At 36.9% G+C, this 18,322-nt stretch overlaps 2 protein-coding genes and 2 non-coding genes across 4 annotated transcripts; 2 read left to right on the forward strand and 2 right to left on the reverse strand.

Moving 5' to 3' along the window:
* Positions 1-1,046: 1,046 nt before the first annotated feature.
* On the forward strand, positions 1,047-1,884 carry PCYB_022530 (hypothetical protein; the record flags this gene model as incomplete). Its single annotated transcript, XM_004220602.1, has 3 exons — positions 1,047-1,226; positions 1,416-1,556; positions 1,729-1,884. 3 exons carry the CDS (start codon positions 1,047-1,049, stop codon positions 1,882-1,884), a joined length of 477 nt encoding a protein of 158 aa, XP_004220650.1.
* Positions 1,885-3,277: 1,393 nt separating this feature from the next.
* On the reverse strand, positions 3,278-12,448 carry PCYB_022540 (hypothetical protein; the record flags this gene model as incomplete). Its single annotated transcript, XM_004220603.1, has 2 exons — positions 3,278-9,975; positions 10,000-12,448. The coding sequence occupies 2 exons, from the start codon at positions 12,446-12,448 to the stop codon at positions 3,278-3,280; spliced, it is 9,147 nt and encodes a 3,048-aa protein (XP_004220651.1).
* Positions 12,449-15,545: 3,097 nt separating this feature from the next.
* On the forward strand, positions 15,546-15,618 carry PCYB_022543. Its single transcript has one exon. It is a non-coding gene; the product is annotated as a tRNA-Val (tRNA).
* Positions 15,619-16,703: 1,085 nt separating this feature from the next.
* Positions 16,704-16,775, reverse strand: PCYB_022547. The gene has a single exon. It is a non-coding gene; the product is annotated as a tRNA-Thr (tRNA).
* Between the last annotated feature and the right edge of the window lie 1,547 nt (positions 16,776-18,322).

Consider the following 18,322-nt stretch of genomic DNA (forward strand, 5'->3'; position numbering starts at 1 on the left):
AAAATTATGGCCAAATTTTTTTAATTTTTCTTTTTTTTTTATTCTCTTCAGAATCCTTCTCTGCCAAACACGGTATAAAACGCTTTACATAGCACACATTTGTATATGTAAAGAAAAGCAAGCAAAAAAAAAAAAAAAAGATAACATAAATGCAAAATTATATATGTGTGCAGTTGTTCATTCCTTTGAGTGAGAAAGGGTTATAAATAGAAGCAGGCACTTAGATGAGCCTCGATACTGGTGTGCACAAATGTGTATATATTTTCACATTTTCATATTTTTGCATACCAGTAGTTATATCCGTTCATGTGTCATCCACGTGCACACAACTGAGTGTTTGCAGCACGTCATGCAGCGTAGGAGGCTGAATTTGTAAATTCAGAAAAAATACTCCGCAGAAATGATGTAAACGCTCAAGTGTAATTTTTTTTTATATATCATAAAAGTGTTTAAGAACGCATGACGAAGTAGATGAATAGAAATTCTACGACATTTGCACCTCTTTTTGTGGCATTTAAAATTTAGGAAGTTTCTTTGTTGTCTTATGTTCATATTCCCAGATTTAATCTTTCCCATTTCTGCTCAGGCAGCTGTACACTGTATGGATGAACTTTATTTTATATGTGTACATTTTTACCTGCATTATCAGTTTAGTGTGTGAACAAATTTACGGATTGTTGTCCAATTTAACATATTTTTTTTGTTCTTCACGGAATTTGAAAATTCACTTTTGGTAACTACCCCTACATTTGCCATTTCGTCTACCGTTAATACAGATTTTGTATAAGTGTTTGCGCGGAAAAAAAAAAAGTAACCCAGTTTTACATGTTTACATATGTGTGTACAATTATAAGAGTAGACGAAGGCATAAAGTGATAAATTGCCTTGTAGTTTTATGCATTCTTTAGAGAGAAAAACAAACGAACGAACGAACGAGCGAACAAACGAACAAACGAACGAACGAACGAACAAACGAACGAACGAACGAGCGAACAAAACAAATAGCCAACATAACGTAAGAAACATTTTTCCTAACTTTGTGCATGATGGCAGATGACAAAGGAGCATATTTAACTTTTGACAATGCGTCCAATGGATCGCTATTCATTGTGTGGAGAAAGGAGAAAGTGGACAAGGCCCTTATGTTTATAAGACCAACAAAAACGGTGGCTGAGTTTAAATTCACGAGCAACGGCGGAAAGTCAGAGCTGATCAGGAATTTACAAGTAATAACTTAAACGTGGAGAAAATGAAAAGACAACGAAAATTAGGGAGAGTTGCTACTTCATTTTTTAGAATTGTTGCATTTTTTGTTATTCCTCGTTTGTGCGCGTTTTTAATGAGATCTTTTTGCTTTTTCCCCTCCTCTGTACTTCCTTTTTTTACATCCTTTTATTTCCCTTTTTCCTTTGCAGTCTGACAAGAAACTGTTTTATTCGGGTCTTTGCCAGTTCATTAAAGAGGCGAAGGACATCAAGGGAGAGGTGACTTTGCTGTCGCACTTTAATGACACTTTCCCGATAAAAGTGAATGTCTACTTTTTAAAAGGGAACAATGTAAGCCTTGAGAAATGAAGCAACACAGCTGTGTTGTCATTTGGGAGATGCATACTACGTGAGGGCATTAAGACAGAGCGCCTATGTGCATTCGCTTGCTTCTTCACAAATAGACAGCATAGTTACACTGTTCATTCCGCCCCCTTTTTTCCATCCTATTACAAAATGGCAGGTTGTGCCCCTTAGCATCGGTGTGCCTTTCGACCTAGATGGAGTCGATGCAGTGAGCGTTTTGCCACAGGGATCGAGTTCGTTGCAAGTCAAAACGATGAAGAAGGATATGTTTGTGAGTAGAGGAAATTCGGAGGGAGCTAGCGTTTCCTTCTAGGTGATAATAAAACACCTTTTTTTTGGAATTTTTTTTTTTTTTTTTTCACGCTTATGTTTGAGAAAAGCTTTTAATTAATCTTATGAGGTGTTAACACCTTTTTTTTTTTTTTTTTTTTAAATACACCACGTATGTACTTGTAAATTTTGTCAAAATAGCTGACATAAAAGGAATAAAATAAATTAAGACACGTAAAAACGACTTAGTTTTGCGGGCATCCAATTTTAAGATGTTGTTACTCTATATTTTACTATATTGTGTATTGCGGGTGGGCATACGAATATAACGCACAAAAGGGGTAAACATAATGGGGAGATAATCGGCGGAAGAGCAAGAGAAGGAAGCACAACTTTTTGGGGGGATGCTCGTGAGGCGAAATCCCACATGGTTGTTCTCTTCCTCCGCGTGCTCCAGTTGTGACTAGTCAGGTGAAGCTTATTCGCAAAATGGGAGTGGTGAATACGCCGATAATAAAAATTCTTGTCTTTTTTTTTGTTTCAACTTTGAGTCCGTTCACACTTTATCATAAAGAGGTGCGCAGTTGCTCAGTGAGCGGTATTCCTAATTGGTTAGTGGAAGTCGTGCGCACTTTGGGCATTAGAACCCACACGTAAAGGATGAAGAAGAGCCGCTTTTAAAATGTTTGACATGAGTAAAATGGAGGCAGAAGAAGGGTTAATAAATTTTATGGGTATTCTGATTAGGGCAATTTTTTTCAATATAAATGCACTCAAAACGTTGAGTTCATTTTGGTGCTGCCAACGCCATGGATAAGGTTAAAAAGTTTGTTGAATATTTCCCTGTATGGTTAGATCATTAAATGTAAAAGTTGCCATTATAGTTAAAAAGTTATATTAAAAAATGGTAAAATTTGTGAATTAAAAAATAAAAAAGTGGAAAGTGACAAGGAGTCAATTTGTCATACTACATAACGCACATAAGGATCACATACGTTGTGTTAATATTAAAAAGTTGTGAACAATGAAAAGGTGAAGATTTAGGCAGGCACTTCGTTAATTTGTGGAAATGTATTTATGTGCGTGTGCACAAATGGGTATTCGTTTACGCCAGGTAAAAGAGGTGCATAAAAAATGGGAGACAAAGTAAAAGGTGGTTAAGGAAATAACTACACTTCGGATAAAGGTAAACTGCAAAGGCATTAAAAGGAAAAAAAAAAGATAAGAAAAATTATTAAACATAAAAACGTCATGACAGAGGATGAGAAAAAAATATGTGCTCGCATATATACACTAAATAATACACTAAAGGGATAATTCGCGAATGAGACATTAGAAAAATTGATTTCACAAGTTTCAAAATGTGCAAAATTGTAATGTTCCATTGCAAAAGTTTTGCAATTTTTTTTATCTATCTTTTAAGATAGGTTAAAATTTTAAAACAAAGTATTTTCTGATAAAAGGTTGCTTTGCTTTTCTCTTAAATAATATTTCTTGTTCGATTGTGTAGCCTGTTCTTTAGCTGCATTCCCACCAGTGCTACCCTGGTAGGTATTTAACTTAGCACAGCCATTTTTTTCGTTACTCTTAAAGGGCATTTTCGGTTCGGCAATTTTGTCCTCCTTGTTTTCATTTTGCACCGCGCTTCTGTCATTAATTTTTTTGTTGCTCCGTTCTAGGAAATAAGAAACGAATTCTCCCTTTCCTCTGTAAATAATGCACGTCAGTTTGGTGAACCCCTTTTTTCTAGCCAATTTGTGGACGCATATTTTGGGGATTTTGACGACACCTTTTGAAGTGTTATACTTGACTAGTCCGCTCCAGTCATTTTTGAAATTTCGCGGGGAGCACGCAGGGTTAGTGCTGCTAAGCGTTTCTCCACTTTTTACAAAATTTTCTATTTCGGCGTCTTCGCGTGGGTCGCTTCCAGTTGCGGTTCCCCTTTCCTCCTTTGCTTCCTTTCCCTTTGGAAAACTGACCACATCACGACATTCGCTTTTATTGACCACTTCGTTATTCGCTAGTCCGTCTTGATTACGCCTTGCTCTTGGCATACGGTTCCTGTTCGTCCGTTCTGTTTTGCCACTTTTCATTATTATTCGTTTGCTGTAGAGGGAAAAATCGTCCAGTGGGTCGTCATTTGGATCGTCATCCTGATCACCCAAGATGTCATCATTTGGATCGTCATCCTGATCGTCCATGAGGTCATCATGTGGGTCATCACTTGGACCATAATTTTGGTCACCCTTCCTATTTTTGAGTGTCTTCTGTGCACTATTTTGTGATAAGAAATCTGCGTAATCGCATTCATTAATAATTTTATTGTATAAATCGTACAAAGAGTACACCCTTTTTACATTTGGTGTAATGATTTTTTCTTTTCTTAGAGTTAAGTAACCCTTGACTACTTTCTGTTCAGAACTTAACTTGTTGAAGCAATTTAATGTGTTTATTTTTCCCTTTTGGGGATATTCTATGGCAATCCTTTTATCGCTACTTAAGTTGATATGTTTCGTAATCCCGATGTTACTGCTATTTTGTGTTTCGTCTTTCCCCAAGTGTAGACTCAACTGTTTGTTTTGATTTATCTGAGAAGGATCTTTACCATTTTCATCTTCGCTTTCGCTCCTTATGGTGCTGTTCAGATGCTCCCTTTTGTTACTTAGCGTGATGCTTATTTCATATTCCGTTGCGTCACTATACCTCTTTGTGCAACTTATCGAAGGTGCCTCGCTCAAAGAATTCACCCTGTTGTTATGATCAAAACGTTTTCCTTCTTCCCTTGTCGTGTTGTTTATGTATTCACTTAATGGGGGGTCACTTCCCTTTGAGTTCCTTTTAACGGGTTCTCCAAAAGTACCTTTTTCATATTCCTTATCCTTTGTGTTGTAGTCCTTATTCTGCGTGTCTAGTGCCCTATGGATTTTCTCATTGTTTGAATATGTCTTCATTAAACTATCGGAAATAATAATGGGATCATTAGGGTTAACCATTTTATCTTCACAATTGTGCATTCGGCACATCGATACGTTTTCATTATTGTCTTCATTTTCGTAAAAGTTGTGCATGTTTTGGTAATCCGCGGAGTCGCTTAGCATCGTGTTTTGGTAGTTGTTCGCAGGTGCATTTTCGTCACTGGTTTGGGCGTTCATTCGGACGTTCATTTGGGAGCTTAACTGTGCGTTCAAAGGCGAGCTTAGCTCGTTTTCTTTGCCCTTTCCAACGGTTGTCCTCCCCCGGACACATTTCTGCGCCCCGTGGTTGCTCTGCTGGCATGTCTGCTGTTTTGCGTCCTCCTGCTTTGTCTGTTCCTGCGCGAATTGGGTCTTCCATTCGAGGTGCTCTGCCTGCAGAGCTACGGCCATTTCAAACACTTCTTCCACTGCGTCTTCTCTTTTTTTGCGTTTCCTACCCCTCCTTTTTTTGACAACCGTGTTGTTCGCCTGAGATGGGTGATCTGCGCACTGGATATTATTCTTCAGCGCAGAACCGTCCTGGTCATACGGATTTAACAGCGCCGACTCCATTAGAGACGTTGTTACGTCATATGCGGTTTTGCTGTCACTCTCATTGTATAGAATTTTACCCTCACTTTTTAGTTCTCTCCTAACTTGCTGTAAAAATGCAACTGATTTTTTCTGAGCTGTCATGGAGCCATATATATCAGCACTGAACACTTTCACCTGGATTTTCCCCATATAGTTGTAGCAGAGAATATATTTTCTCCCTTTCGTAAGTAAGTTGCTTATATTTTTATTTGTTGATGAAAATTTTTTATGTTTTAAATAGTTCATGTTATGTTGCTCTTTGTGGTTGCCTTTGTTGATTCCTCTGGTGCCACCTTTGGTAACACCCTTGCTTGCGTTTTTAAGAGTCCTCTTATGCATCCGTTTGTTGGTTCCCCTCCCGGTTTTCTTGCTCGCTCCTTTGTGAACCCCTTTATTTTTTCCTCTTCCGGTGGATCTATTTCTCATTTTATTTGCTTCTTTACCAACCTTTTTGTAGCCACTCACTTGGTTTAGCAGCATTTCCTCTTCGTCTTCGTTGCCCTCCTCATCCTCTTCTTCATAAAAACTCTCACTTTTTTTGGTACTCATAATAGAGTTCTTTTTTGACATAGTGCTATGCTTTGCTTTTCCCTTAGTTTTGCTCCTCTTTCTATGTTTGGACATTCTTCTTCTCTTTCTGGTGCCTTTTCTCTTCTCGTTGCAAACCCACACGTCGTCGTCATCGTCAGTGTTGTCGAAATGGCTATAGGAATTTTTGCGGTTGCTACCGCTGCTGCTGCTGTTCACGTCGCCGCAGTTATTACTACCGCAGTTGCAGTTGTTGCCATCGCCGCTAGGATTTCCATTACCGCACACAAGCTCGTTTCCACTATTGTAATAAAAGTGGTAGTCCTGGAAGGACTTTCCTCTTTCAGCGTTTTTATTTCTCGTTGTTCTTCTGTTGGTCTTTTGCGATGGGCTTAGTCCCCCTGGATAGAGTTCGTTGTGGTGGTCTTCGTTCTTGTAGAGCTTCTTATGATAGATCCTGTCGTGGTACACCCTGTCGTTATACGTGTTGCTGTTTAGGTCGATCAAAAAGGTGTCCTCCTCCAATCCCCCTTTACGGCCACTGGAAAGGAAAAACATGTCATACAGTTTGGTGTCATCTGCGGTGTAGTAGCCTTTCATCAGGATGTCTTCGTTCCTGTAGTAGTCCATCTTACTCATGAAATAGTTAATATTCCCATTCGTGCAGTTCCTATGAATATCACTATCGCAGTAGAGGTCCACCAATTGAAAGTAGTTGGAGGGAGGGTCACTAGCATACTGGTCATCGGTTGCGCTTTGCACCTTATGGTATGACTGCACAGTGCACGGTTCGCACGGTTCGCACGGTTCGCACGGTTCGCACGATTTGCACGATTTGTACAATTTGCACAATTTGCACAATTTAATTTGCTCACACATGGTTGCGAAGTTGTGGATATTTTCATCGCACAGGGCTGATTTGACATTTTCTAAATATTTCAGATATAAAAAATAGAAGGTTTTATTTAAGAAGAAATCATACTGATAAACTTTCGTCATTTTTACTTGTTCCATATGTATGTTCTTTAACTTGCATTCGAATATTTGATAGAACTGATCGGTTATGTAAAACAAATTGGTGTACTTGTTCATTTGTGTGTTGGCACTTGTTTCTTTTTGTGTGCTTTTATTTTTTAGATTCTCTATATTGTATTTTATGTTACTAAAATAGAAGTAGGACAGGGAAGTATTATCATACATATTTTCGTAGCTATTGGAATATAGGTCCATAAATTCGGTTGTGGCATCTATGATTTTTCCTTTTAAATTTCTTTTTTTTTTACTTGTTAATATTCGAATGCTTTTAAAATTTGAATTGACTTTATTAATATAATTTCGTATTTCCTCTTCTTCTTTTTCTCCTCCTAAATTTTTATAGAAATCAATGGACAGGCATAGGGCAACATCGAATCCGAATCTCTGTGTTGAGAATTTTCTGAAGCTATATCCTTTCACTTTGTTAATCCATGAGACGATTACGTTTCTCTTTTTCGTATCATATATAAGATTAATATTTGAGTTTTCTTCTTTGTCCACATATGTCTTTCCTCTTTCCATGTTGAATAGCTTACTTTTGGAGTCCTTTTCATAGGAAAATACATTATTATTTTCTAGGTGATCTGGATTGATTCCTAGGGACCTCAGAAAGTTCAGGGCAATTTTTTTGGCTGTTGCGTGTCCAAATCGTTGGGCGGAAAAATATTTGCATTTAATTTCGTCACTGCAATCATCCTTGTAGTATATTACCAAATTGCGTATATTAGAATCGTAAAAGATGAATGGGAATTTTTCATTTTTTAGTAAATCCTCTTTCACACATTGGACGGAGTCATAATTTCTGTAATAGTCTATGGAGCTTAAACTACTGCCTTTCATATCTGCTGATGCGATGCTTTCTCCGTTGTAATCTGCTTCCGTGATTCTTTGTCTATATGGATTTATGTTGCTTTGTTCATACTTTATGTTACCGCTGGAAATTTTGGTATGATGAAATTCTTCGTTCGTCATGTCGAGGGGGTCATCTTCCATCTTTTCGTAGTTGAATGGATCTCTAATCGGGTTACATATGTCGTGGATACTGCTGTTCATGTTTGTACTTTCACTTCTTTTTCCATTTCCGTTACTGATCGCGTTGATGTTCTTATTTTTGTTCTTAAGTTTGAAACCCTTTTTCCTCCGTTTCCCTCTTCCTAACTTTGGGCCTTCAACGGAGTAATTCATATCTATATCATTTAACGATCTCGTTTTTCGCTTTTTCTTTGTCGCCTTTTGTGTTAGTTTTGGTCTCCCCTGTTTTCTCAATTTTTTCCTACCCATTACTGAGTCGTATTCATATAGTCTGTTCCTTCTTCCATCATAAATGGAATCAATGCTATGATCTGAATAGTTGTGCTGGATATCATGGCTGGATTTGCTTCTCGTGAGATAGTTGCTCCCAACAGTTTTGCGACTAGTGGGAAGTTCCGCACAGCTGGTATGTTTCTTCTTACCACCACAGTTGCCTCTTTCGCAGTTGCTTCCTTTGCTGCCTCGGTTGCAGCTGTGATCACCACTTTGTTGGCTATAATTATCCGCAGCGAGAGTAGCACTGGTGACTTCCACTTCGCTAGGAATTACTTCGACGACATCACCATCCTCCACTGTACAAACTTCGTTGTTGTTTTTCCCGTTAGGGAAAAATCCATGTGCGTCATTTGTGTTTAAGAAGTCACCTCCGCTCAATGTATGCGCGGGTGCATATTTCACGCCGTCCATTTGGTCACTCGTCCCGTGTTCAGGGTTGATTATTAGGTAAGGGACTTTCTGATCAGGCTGTCCGTTATTTACGCTATACACGGAGTTGTCGTCCTCGATGTATTCATAATCATTTTTTTCGTTATAACATTTTGTTAAAAAGGGATTTGCATTTCTCGTGGTGTTCGTGGCGCTACTTCTGTTGGCACCCATTTCTTCATTTGCATTTTTAATCTCGCAAGTTACATCTTCGACGCTGTCCTCTAGGACTATGTGATTATCTGCGTATTGGTTGTACTGAAGGAATTTGTTCTTTTTATCTAGATATCCTTTCGTTACCATTTTTCTGTCCATCTCCTTTTCTGTGTTATTTCTACTCGCTTTGGTCACTTCGTGATGGTGACTCACGGGTTTATGCGCTTTACTACGGGTGTTACTGTGTGAAGTATCCTTTGGGGGGCTCTCCACAGCTTTCGTTGGTAGACTCGTTGGCAGGTTCCTCCTCTGGGACAACTGTCCGTTTGTTTTGATGTCATTCGATATAGATGTGTGAATGTCGTCTACTTCTTTTAACTCATTTTTTAAATAAAAATAGGAATTCATAAGAGAACTGTCGAAGGGGGTATTATTGCTCCCTTTGTTGTGTTGTGTATATGGAAATGCATTCGACTTTTCTGTTCCTTTAAAATTGTTGTACATATCTTTATTTATTAAGCTATTGTTACCATTCGGGTTTTCCTGCACATACATGTCTTTCATTTGGGCGTGCTCGTTAAATGGATCTGTGTGTGCGCTTATGTTTTCCTTTTTCTTAATTTGCACAAATTTGCTGTCTACTTTGTGTCCCACGTTTTTTAACAGTACCTGTTTGGAATAACTGTTTTCCTTTAGTTTATTCTTATGGAGGACGTGACTGTTGTATTCGAACTCGTCGATTCGATCTGTCTTGAAGTTCCCGTCACATTGGAGGGTTGGCTTAGTCGTGGAATTTTCTACGTGTACATTCTCCGTCCCCATGTTGTACATTTTGAAGTTGCTTATTTTGCTACATTTTATGGGGCTTCTATTATTTCTAAAGGACTGTTTATCACAATCATATTCGCTGCAGTTGGCGCTGTTACCGCCGATATCGTCAATGTGGTTACTTCTGTAACTGTTGCAGCCATAACCAGAGGTGTCCTCCATCTCGGAGTGATAAGCATTGCTGTTTCTAGGCCCTGAATGGGAACTAGGCTTTATATTTAATGCACTGTTGCTGCTTAGTTTGTGCTTATACAGATTATTATTGACATGTTCCGCACTATATTTTTTTCTCATATTGCTATCTGCATAGGTTGGGAGGTGCATACCGTTGGAGAAATTATCATTCTTGTTTATGTTGCTGAAGAGGGTGCTGTCGATTTTGCTCTTTAGTGAGTTGTTATTATTGTCTATGACCATCTCCTTATTCTTATAATTATTTATAAATAAGTTGCTTTTTTTTTTCACTTCACATATTATATCATTTAACGAGTGGAATATTTCGTAATGTTCTTTATTCCAATTATAGGTTTCTTTTTTTTTGAGGAAATGATCAATGGGTTGAGTTATATCATCACTTCTTACGTAGGTGTCCTCTTCTAGGTATTTATTATTTGGGCTGTTTTCCCTTTCATTTTTCTGTATATGTAATTCTTTGAGTAAATCGCCTGAATTGTTCATGTGTTTGGTCAGCATTTCTTTGTACAGGTTGCTTACTTCCTCGTGTTGGGCTTCTTTGGAATATAATTTGCTCTGCTCGATCGGTTGTTCGTGGTAATCTGGGTTGACAGCCTTGTGGGGAATTTTGAAGCTATCAGGATGGGGTCTCCCTTCTGCATCAAATTCGTTATGATCGTGGTCACTTTCGTTTTTGTCATCTTCGCTTTCGTTCTTTTCATCGTCGCTGTCGTTTTTGTCATCGTCCCGGCCATTCTTGTTATCGTCCCGGCCATTCTTGTCATCATCGCTTCCATTTTTGTCATCGTCGTCACTGCCATTTTTCGCATTGTTGCTACGGTTGCAGTTATGACCGTAATAGTTGTCATTATGTCCGTTGTTGCGGCTACTACTGTAGGCATCTCCAGCGTCGTTTCCATTGTGCGTGCGATAATTGGTGCTATGGTCCTCGCTGCCACTCTTGCTGGTGCCGTTGCTTTTTTCTCTTTGCTCAGAGTTCTTACTCGAAGGGCATTTTGTGAGGGTGACATTTGACTTATGTTCATCCTCGAAATTTTTATGACTTTGATTTGTGCGATTCTTTCCACAGGTGTTCACACTAACCTGATTGCTATTTTGTTCCCCGCTGTCCTCGCAACTGGTTATTCCCTTGACATTTTGGCTATTACTAATTTGACCCCTATCGCAGTAGTACATATAAATCGTTTTATACATTTGGAGCTTACTGTCCATAGGATTATCATGTATGTCATTATTTCCATGGTGAGTTAACTCTGCACAGTGTGTGTATCTATCTGTTAGTTCGTTTATTTTTTTATTAAGAAATGCAGGGAGATGATAGTTCTTGTCCAGATTTTTTTCGCTTATTACCAGATTGTCTGGGCAGTCCTCTGGAAAGCACACTTTGTATATGTTAAGTACATTTTTTTTTTCTTTTATATGGATTCTTTCATTTGTCACATTGTGGTCAATCAACGACTTGATATTCTCCATGACGGATAAATCGTTTTCATCGGTGAAAAGGTACCTACTATTGTGCCTGTCTTCATTCATTTGGGGCCCCCCTTCGCATATATTCTTCACGACATTATAACAACATTTTTCGTTATAGTAGGAATTACCACCTTTGGCATGATCATCATTTTTTGCATTTAAATTTGCATTTACTGTGTCACATCTTATCGTTGCGTGCGCCACTTTTTCGTCATCATTTTTGCTGTCGCAAATATTAGATGTAGCATGGCTGTAATTTTGTTGCTCATGCTTAAGTGTGTAGTTACTTTGAATTGTGCTACTAGTGCCGCCTCTCGTGTTAGCTCCGTTACTATTAATAGTGCAGGAGATGAAACCAAAATTTTTATCTAAAACGTCGTACACATTTTTTATTTCGGAATTATTCACGTTGTTGCTGTTTAAATTTTTTTTTTCTTCTTCAACGAGGTGTACATGTGCCTTATTGGAGGTAGAGCCCGAGCGGCTACTCAATTTGTTATCATTATGGTGATACGCTGATGGGTTGTTTGAATTTGCCACGTAAACATCTGAATAGGCGTCTGTTTCATTCGTGTTTGCGATAATTTCACATTCGCCTGTGTGTTGATCATAGCAGCCTACGTCGTGGTCTTTGCACTCTTCCGATTTGTGCAATTGGCATTTTTTACCTTTGTGACCTGTTTTGTGGTTGAATGGTCCCTCCGGTCCCTTGTTCTCCTTTTTTGCATCGTTCGCGTCGTTCACGTCGCTTTTGTCGTCTTTATCAATTTTGGCTATTTTGACCATTTTGACAATTTTGCCGCTGCCTCTCTCTTCGCCTTTGTGTTTAGTCCTGTCCTTATGCCTGCCACTGTGTTCAGCAGATTCATGGTTCTTCCTGAACCCAGTGTTCTTCCTTTGCGCCTTTATTTTATGCGCGCTTGTTGCTGCATTCTTGTTGCATTCATCTTTATTTTCGCATAAATGGGCGGGTGCATTGGTAATCGCCACGTCATTATTGCACGTTATTTTATTTCTAGTACTTTTTAAAATATTTAAATTTGCCTCTTTCCTTTTATCCAAATATCTGTGCCTTAAATTGTAAAATTCTTTGATATCTCTACCCATTTTTTTTTTCTTTTTTTTCTTGTCTTTCTCTATATGTTGAGTATCCCTTTTCCGTTTATTTTGTTCTGTTGCAAGTTGCTATATTTTGATTCTTCGACCAATTCTTTAATTTCGAATGAGTAAATGTTTGCATAACAAAAATGCTTGATTTTTTCGTTGAAAATGGGGACACATTTCAGTACAGTGCGGTGCATATGTATGTACATGCATCTACGCCTTTAATATTTTAAGCACATGGTTGGCGTGATTCATAATTTTAGTCAGGTGTAAGAAGGTTGTATGATTAACTGCGCTGATTATTTTATGTATGTTGGAAAAAAAAAAAAACAGTGTGTGAAGACAAAAAGAAATGAAAAAAAAAAAGGAGATTAACGGGAAAAAATAAGCACATGTAATTATAATGGTACATTTTATTCGGGAGTACAGAAATTTGGGCATTTCCCCCGCATATACATTCTGACAATTCGTGAATTAAATAGGTGTGACCTTATAAACGTATATATATACGTGTAAGGTCATTCATATAGTGTGTACTTGTGTACACAGGCACACAAGCACGTGTTTGTACGTGACGCTTACGCGTTGGCCTCATTCAAGGCACATGTGGTGAAAACAATTTGGTGTAAAATTTACAAAACTGAAAAACAAAAATTAAACCCTTTGTACAAGTACATTCAAATGTACGTACATAAGTATACGCGTATGATATGCTTACGAGGAGTTGCAATCACTCCTTATAGATATCCCTTTCACATTAAAACATTTCCCGCACTTAAAAATGAGATAACACCCATATGCTTTGTTTTACTTTTTCACCTTATGGGCTGGAAAAGAAAGAAAAAATGGGGGAACTAAATTAAATAAAATTAAGTAAAATTAAATAAAATTAAATTAAAAAATAAAAAACTGAACAATTAAAAATTGTGTAAATGTGATGAAACCAGTTGAGCAATTTTCTTCCTTCGCGCATTTCCCTTCGTTCTGCTTGACAGATTTTTTTTACAATTTTTAAAAGTGTTTTTTAAAAAAAAGGGGATATCGCATAACGTGTGAAAAAAGGGGAAACGAAAAGAAATAAGTGAACGGAAAATACAAGGGGAGAAATTAAAATGGGAAAAGGATAGGAAAAGGAAAGGAAAAGGGCCAACCGAAAAGCTGAACTTCAAAGTTGAACGTTCAAAATTGCGAATTCGTGATGACAAATTTAAAGCTGCAAGTTCAAAATTGCAATTTTTTTTTACCTTATTTTCACCATGCTATATTCCCATTTTACTCACACATTGTGGGAACATTTTTTTTTACCGAATTTTTGGCGCTGTTTAAGCCATTCCCCCCCTATAAAAAAAAAAAATGGTCCCCTCACAATAATTAATGTTGTAAATTCACGTAAGATGAAAGGGTGGTTTTCCTTTATCCCCACTAGGAGTAACTTAACATACTGCTTCCATTTTGCAGAATTATTCATTGCGCTGTTGTAATTTGTGTAAAAAACGTAAAACAGGCAAACGAAAAGAAACATAAGGGGAAGAGGGGGAAGAAATACCATAAGAAGAAAAAAAAAATAATCATAAAATGAAAAGGAGCGGAATATTCCTTTTGATGAAGTTTTCCCTTTTTATTTGCACAGTTAAGTGATTTGCATGAATGTATGCGTAAATATATATATTTTAACGTGCGCATAGGCGGCCGAATGGGTGCGGGGACCGCTGCGTATAAACCAAATGTGAATGCTTTCAAATGTATGCCAAAATTTTGAGGGAAAAACATAATACGCGTGGTAAATTTTACTAGTCTTCGATGTTGCCTACGACATATTTTTGTGGTAAGGGAAAAAAGGAAAGACCCAAAATGCTGCGCCTGTGTATGAGCGCATGGATGTATGCAGATATATATGCACGTATTCTACACGGAAGAAAATACGTATGCCTCGAAAAGGTGGGCGAATGATACCCACAGCAGAAGCACTTTTTTTTTCAAGCATAGCTTGCGAGGTGGAAAAAATTTAAAGAATTAATTAGGTTCATCGCGCAATGTGCATTTAAAGAAAAAGGAAAACATTTATGGCAGTATTTAGCTGATAAAAATATATCTCTAATTTATGGGCATACACTTTTATAGGAAAAAATTTCTCAAATCAATTAAAGTTTCGCTTCGCACCCCCCTCAAAATGAGTTGTGCCTTGTTACACTGGTCATATACAAACACATAAACATGCTACATTCGATGAACACACAAAAGAGCACACCTTTTAAGTTTCACGTAATAACGTAAAAACCGCCAACTGGTATGATCACATAAGTATGCCCCCGCGCTCCTGTGCAATGAAGGGGATATATGGCTGCATATCAATAAAGTCAACAAGTCTGTGTATTGACGTTTCAAATAAAACTGTCCACACTGCAGAGGTGGAAAAGGGAAGGTATTACTTATAAGAGCAATTCCTCCTTTTTCTATAAACCTAAAACAAATATGAATCTGTTATGAACCCCCCCTACACTTATATAAGATGACATGCTTACTTTGTTAATATTAGATTAATGCCTTTTTTTAGGGAAAATAAAATTCTGTGGTCCTCTTAAAGGTGTTGCACTAAAATTAGATGTGCTATTCACGTACCCCTTTTTTTTTTTTTGTTTGCTCCATGGCGAATACATTCGCACGAAGGGAGAATTTGTTAGCTGAAAAAAGTAAATTATTTTTTTACTTGCGCATATAAAATGGTGTAGCCATTCCAAAAACGGAGTAAAAAGGGCATAACCATGTAAATTAATCCGTTCCTATTTATCGAATAAAAAAGGATCCTGTAGAATCTGCAAACAAGAGACGATTTTATTGACAAAATAACTTTTTATTTTTTTTTTTAAAGTGAGTTTTTGCCTATTGGGGTGAAGTTTCTACGAATATGATGATACGCGCCTTAAGGGGGAAAAAATTAATTTTGATAATGCTGTAATTATGTACGTATGCACTTTTTGCAGCAACGTATGCCTGGAAACAGGGTAAACCTGCAATGGAAAAATTGTTAGGCTCAGAAAAGGAGTAAAAATGAAGTAGTCGAATCGGATATTTATTAAAAAAGCAAGAATTATCTAAGTATGCGGGCATGGTCTAGTGGTTATGACGCCTGCTTTACACGCAGGAGATCCCGAGTTCGATCCTCGGTGCCCGTACTTTTTTCTATTTAAATTTTTACATTTTGTTAAAATTGAGAATATATGTTTAACGTTACATATCATAAACGAAACAAATGCGAAAAATGAGAATGGAAATTTTCACTTTTTCACATGTAAGAAGTGTGAAAATGCCGAAAAATCAGTTGTTTGAAGTATGCGCTTTGTCGTTGCTCCAGCGCAGTTAAATTGCTTTACATTTTTTTCCTAATTCAAAAGGGAGAAGCAAGTCATTTATTTGGATGGCTCTTATATCAAGAATGTTTCCAAATTATGACGTAAAATTGCGCGTCGCGTATTTTGTCGCGTGGTGCTTCCTTACGAATGGGTTTGCGCAAAGAAGGTTGAAAAGGTGTACATATATATATATTATATATATATGCATATCGACATGTATGCACGTTGTATATCAATATGTATGCGTTTGTGCCCATTTATAAAACGCATTTGTGTGTTATAAGCGTGGGAGTAAAGGGCTATATTTGGCTACGTATCTTTGCGCCTTTAAAGTGACGAATATTAATCACGCCGTACTCGTTTTAACTGGAATTTATTCATTTAACACAAATATAATGTGTACACGCACGCACGTGTATGTACATATGCGCATTGATTTGTAGGTACACAATTATGTGTGACAGGACATATCCTTTTAAATTATTTTTTTGAACCCCGTGGGGAATTTTCACAGTTAGCTAAAAGGAAAACTTCAAACGTGTAGTGATACATCAGTAGTGGAAAAAATTAAACACACAAGCATTAAAAAAAAAAAAAGTTCCACATTGGAGCATATCTTTATTGTTTGTACTTTACGAGCGTCATAATATCCAACTTTGAAGCGCAGCGTTCCAATATGAAATGTTAAGAAGGTGAATAATGAATGGTTGTTATATAAAAAAAGGTGAAAAAAAAAGTTATACATTTTTGTGAGGAAAGGAGCATAATTGCTCCATTTTATTAAAATAATAGGGGAATAATTTTGCGTTAAAACGTGACTAAACCTTTTTTTTAATCTCGCGGAAATAAAAAAACTCTTGCCATTATTGATGCTTCACACGATTGTAACTTTTTTTTGGAGGAAAAATAGCCACCTGGGAGGATCGAACTCCCGACCTTTGGTTTACAAGACCAACGCACTGCCACTGTGCTAAGGTGGCAATAGTGGATTTCCTTCCTTTATTGCTATTATCATTTAGCATAACGAAGTAAACAAAAAATTGTAACTATAATGGGTTAATGTTGATGTATTTAGGCACAAAAAAAAAAAAAAAAAAATAATAATAAACAAATAAAATAAAATAATTCAGCATTATGTACATGTTTGTCCCCTTTTTTAAAGGCAAATTTGAGAATTCTTTTTTTTCATTACTTTGTATGTGTTAAAATTAACAAAATATTGGTACCTGAAAAATGCGGAATTGGTTTTTTTTTTTTTGCATAAATTGACTTCTTTGGTCTGCAATTTTTTTAACTCTTAAGCTAACAATTTACTTATTTAAAGAAAAAATATTTCTCCGTTTTTGTGTTCAGAAGAATATCAAATTGGTGAAGAGCATTTATAGAAGACACTCATGTCACAGTTGCATTTTATCTAGAAAACACATTCCCTATTTTGTAGCAAAAAAAATTCACTTGAAGCTGCTAAGATGCTCCATATTAAGTATTTTTCATCGCATTGCATGTGCGTGTGTGTGTAAATGCATATCCTTTTTATTTTTACTTATTTTTATTTTTTTTTGGAAAAATTAAGCGTGCATTTGTTTGTTACCAATGGGTACGAATTAAAACATGTGCACATTGATGGGGCAAATGAATCCTTCGTGTGATGAGTGCATTTCAAATAAAAAAACCGTCAGCGGAATGCTGATATAATTCTTTGCCCAGTTTAATCATTTGGAGATGCTAACCTTTTATTTTTTTTTAAATGTCTCGTTATAGTTGGTAAGTGAAAATTTTCACAAGCTCTAATGAGAAAAGAGTTAATATTTAGGGTTCATGCCTTTGTTTAGAGGGCCACAATTCTTTTGCTAATTTGCACACATACATTTGATCATATGAGCAGGAATATATTTATTTAACGTCTTGTTTGAAGCATTCTTTTAAGCCTCTACAAGGGGTGATCTAATAAGAAAGTGCAACGTAACACGTATGCCGACGGGCATAACAGGTGAAAAACGGGGCCAATGAAAATGACGCGGAAAGAATAAGCACAGTCAGTGGTAAGTGTCAAAATCGCCTTCACTAAGGTGACAAATGGTGAATAGGTATACATAAGTGCATGTATATATATCTATACGCATTGTGTGGTGTGCTATGTTTAATAATCCTCCGCATGTGCAACGTTTAAAAAAACCCAAACGGATATCCTTTAAATAGGGCACTTTTAATTTTGCTGTGCTGCAACAGTTATTTATTTGTTTACTTTTGGAGTGGTGATAAATAAATATGAGGATATGAGAAACGCTGATTCATCGGGCTAAAAAACAACCAACAAAAGTGAGAGAAAAAAATATATGAAAAGGCTTGTAATAACTTTTGCCTTCTATTTTTGTCGCAGATCTGTTCTTTTTACAAGTAAAAATTTTTAATTTCGAAATGAAAAAAACACTTTAATTTGTAGTCCCAATGTGCACTCGAACACTGCAATAAAAAAAAATTAAATTGATGTAGAGCAGTTTTTTATTGATTCTTCTTTTTTTTTTTT

The sequence above is a fragment of the Plasmodium cynomolgi genome, chromosome 2, assembly GCF_000321355.1.
Source record: "Plasmodium cynomolgi strain B DNA, chromosome 2, whole genome shotgun sequence".
Taxonomy (NCBI): Eukaryota; Apicomplexa; class Aconoidasida; order Haemosporida; family Plasmodiidae; genus Plasmodium; species Plasmodium cynomolgi.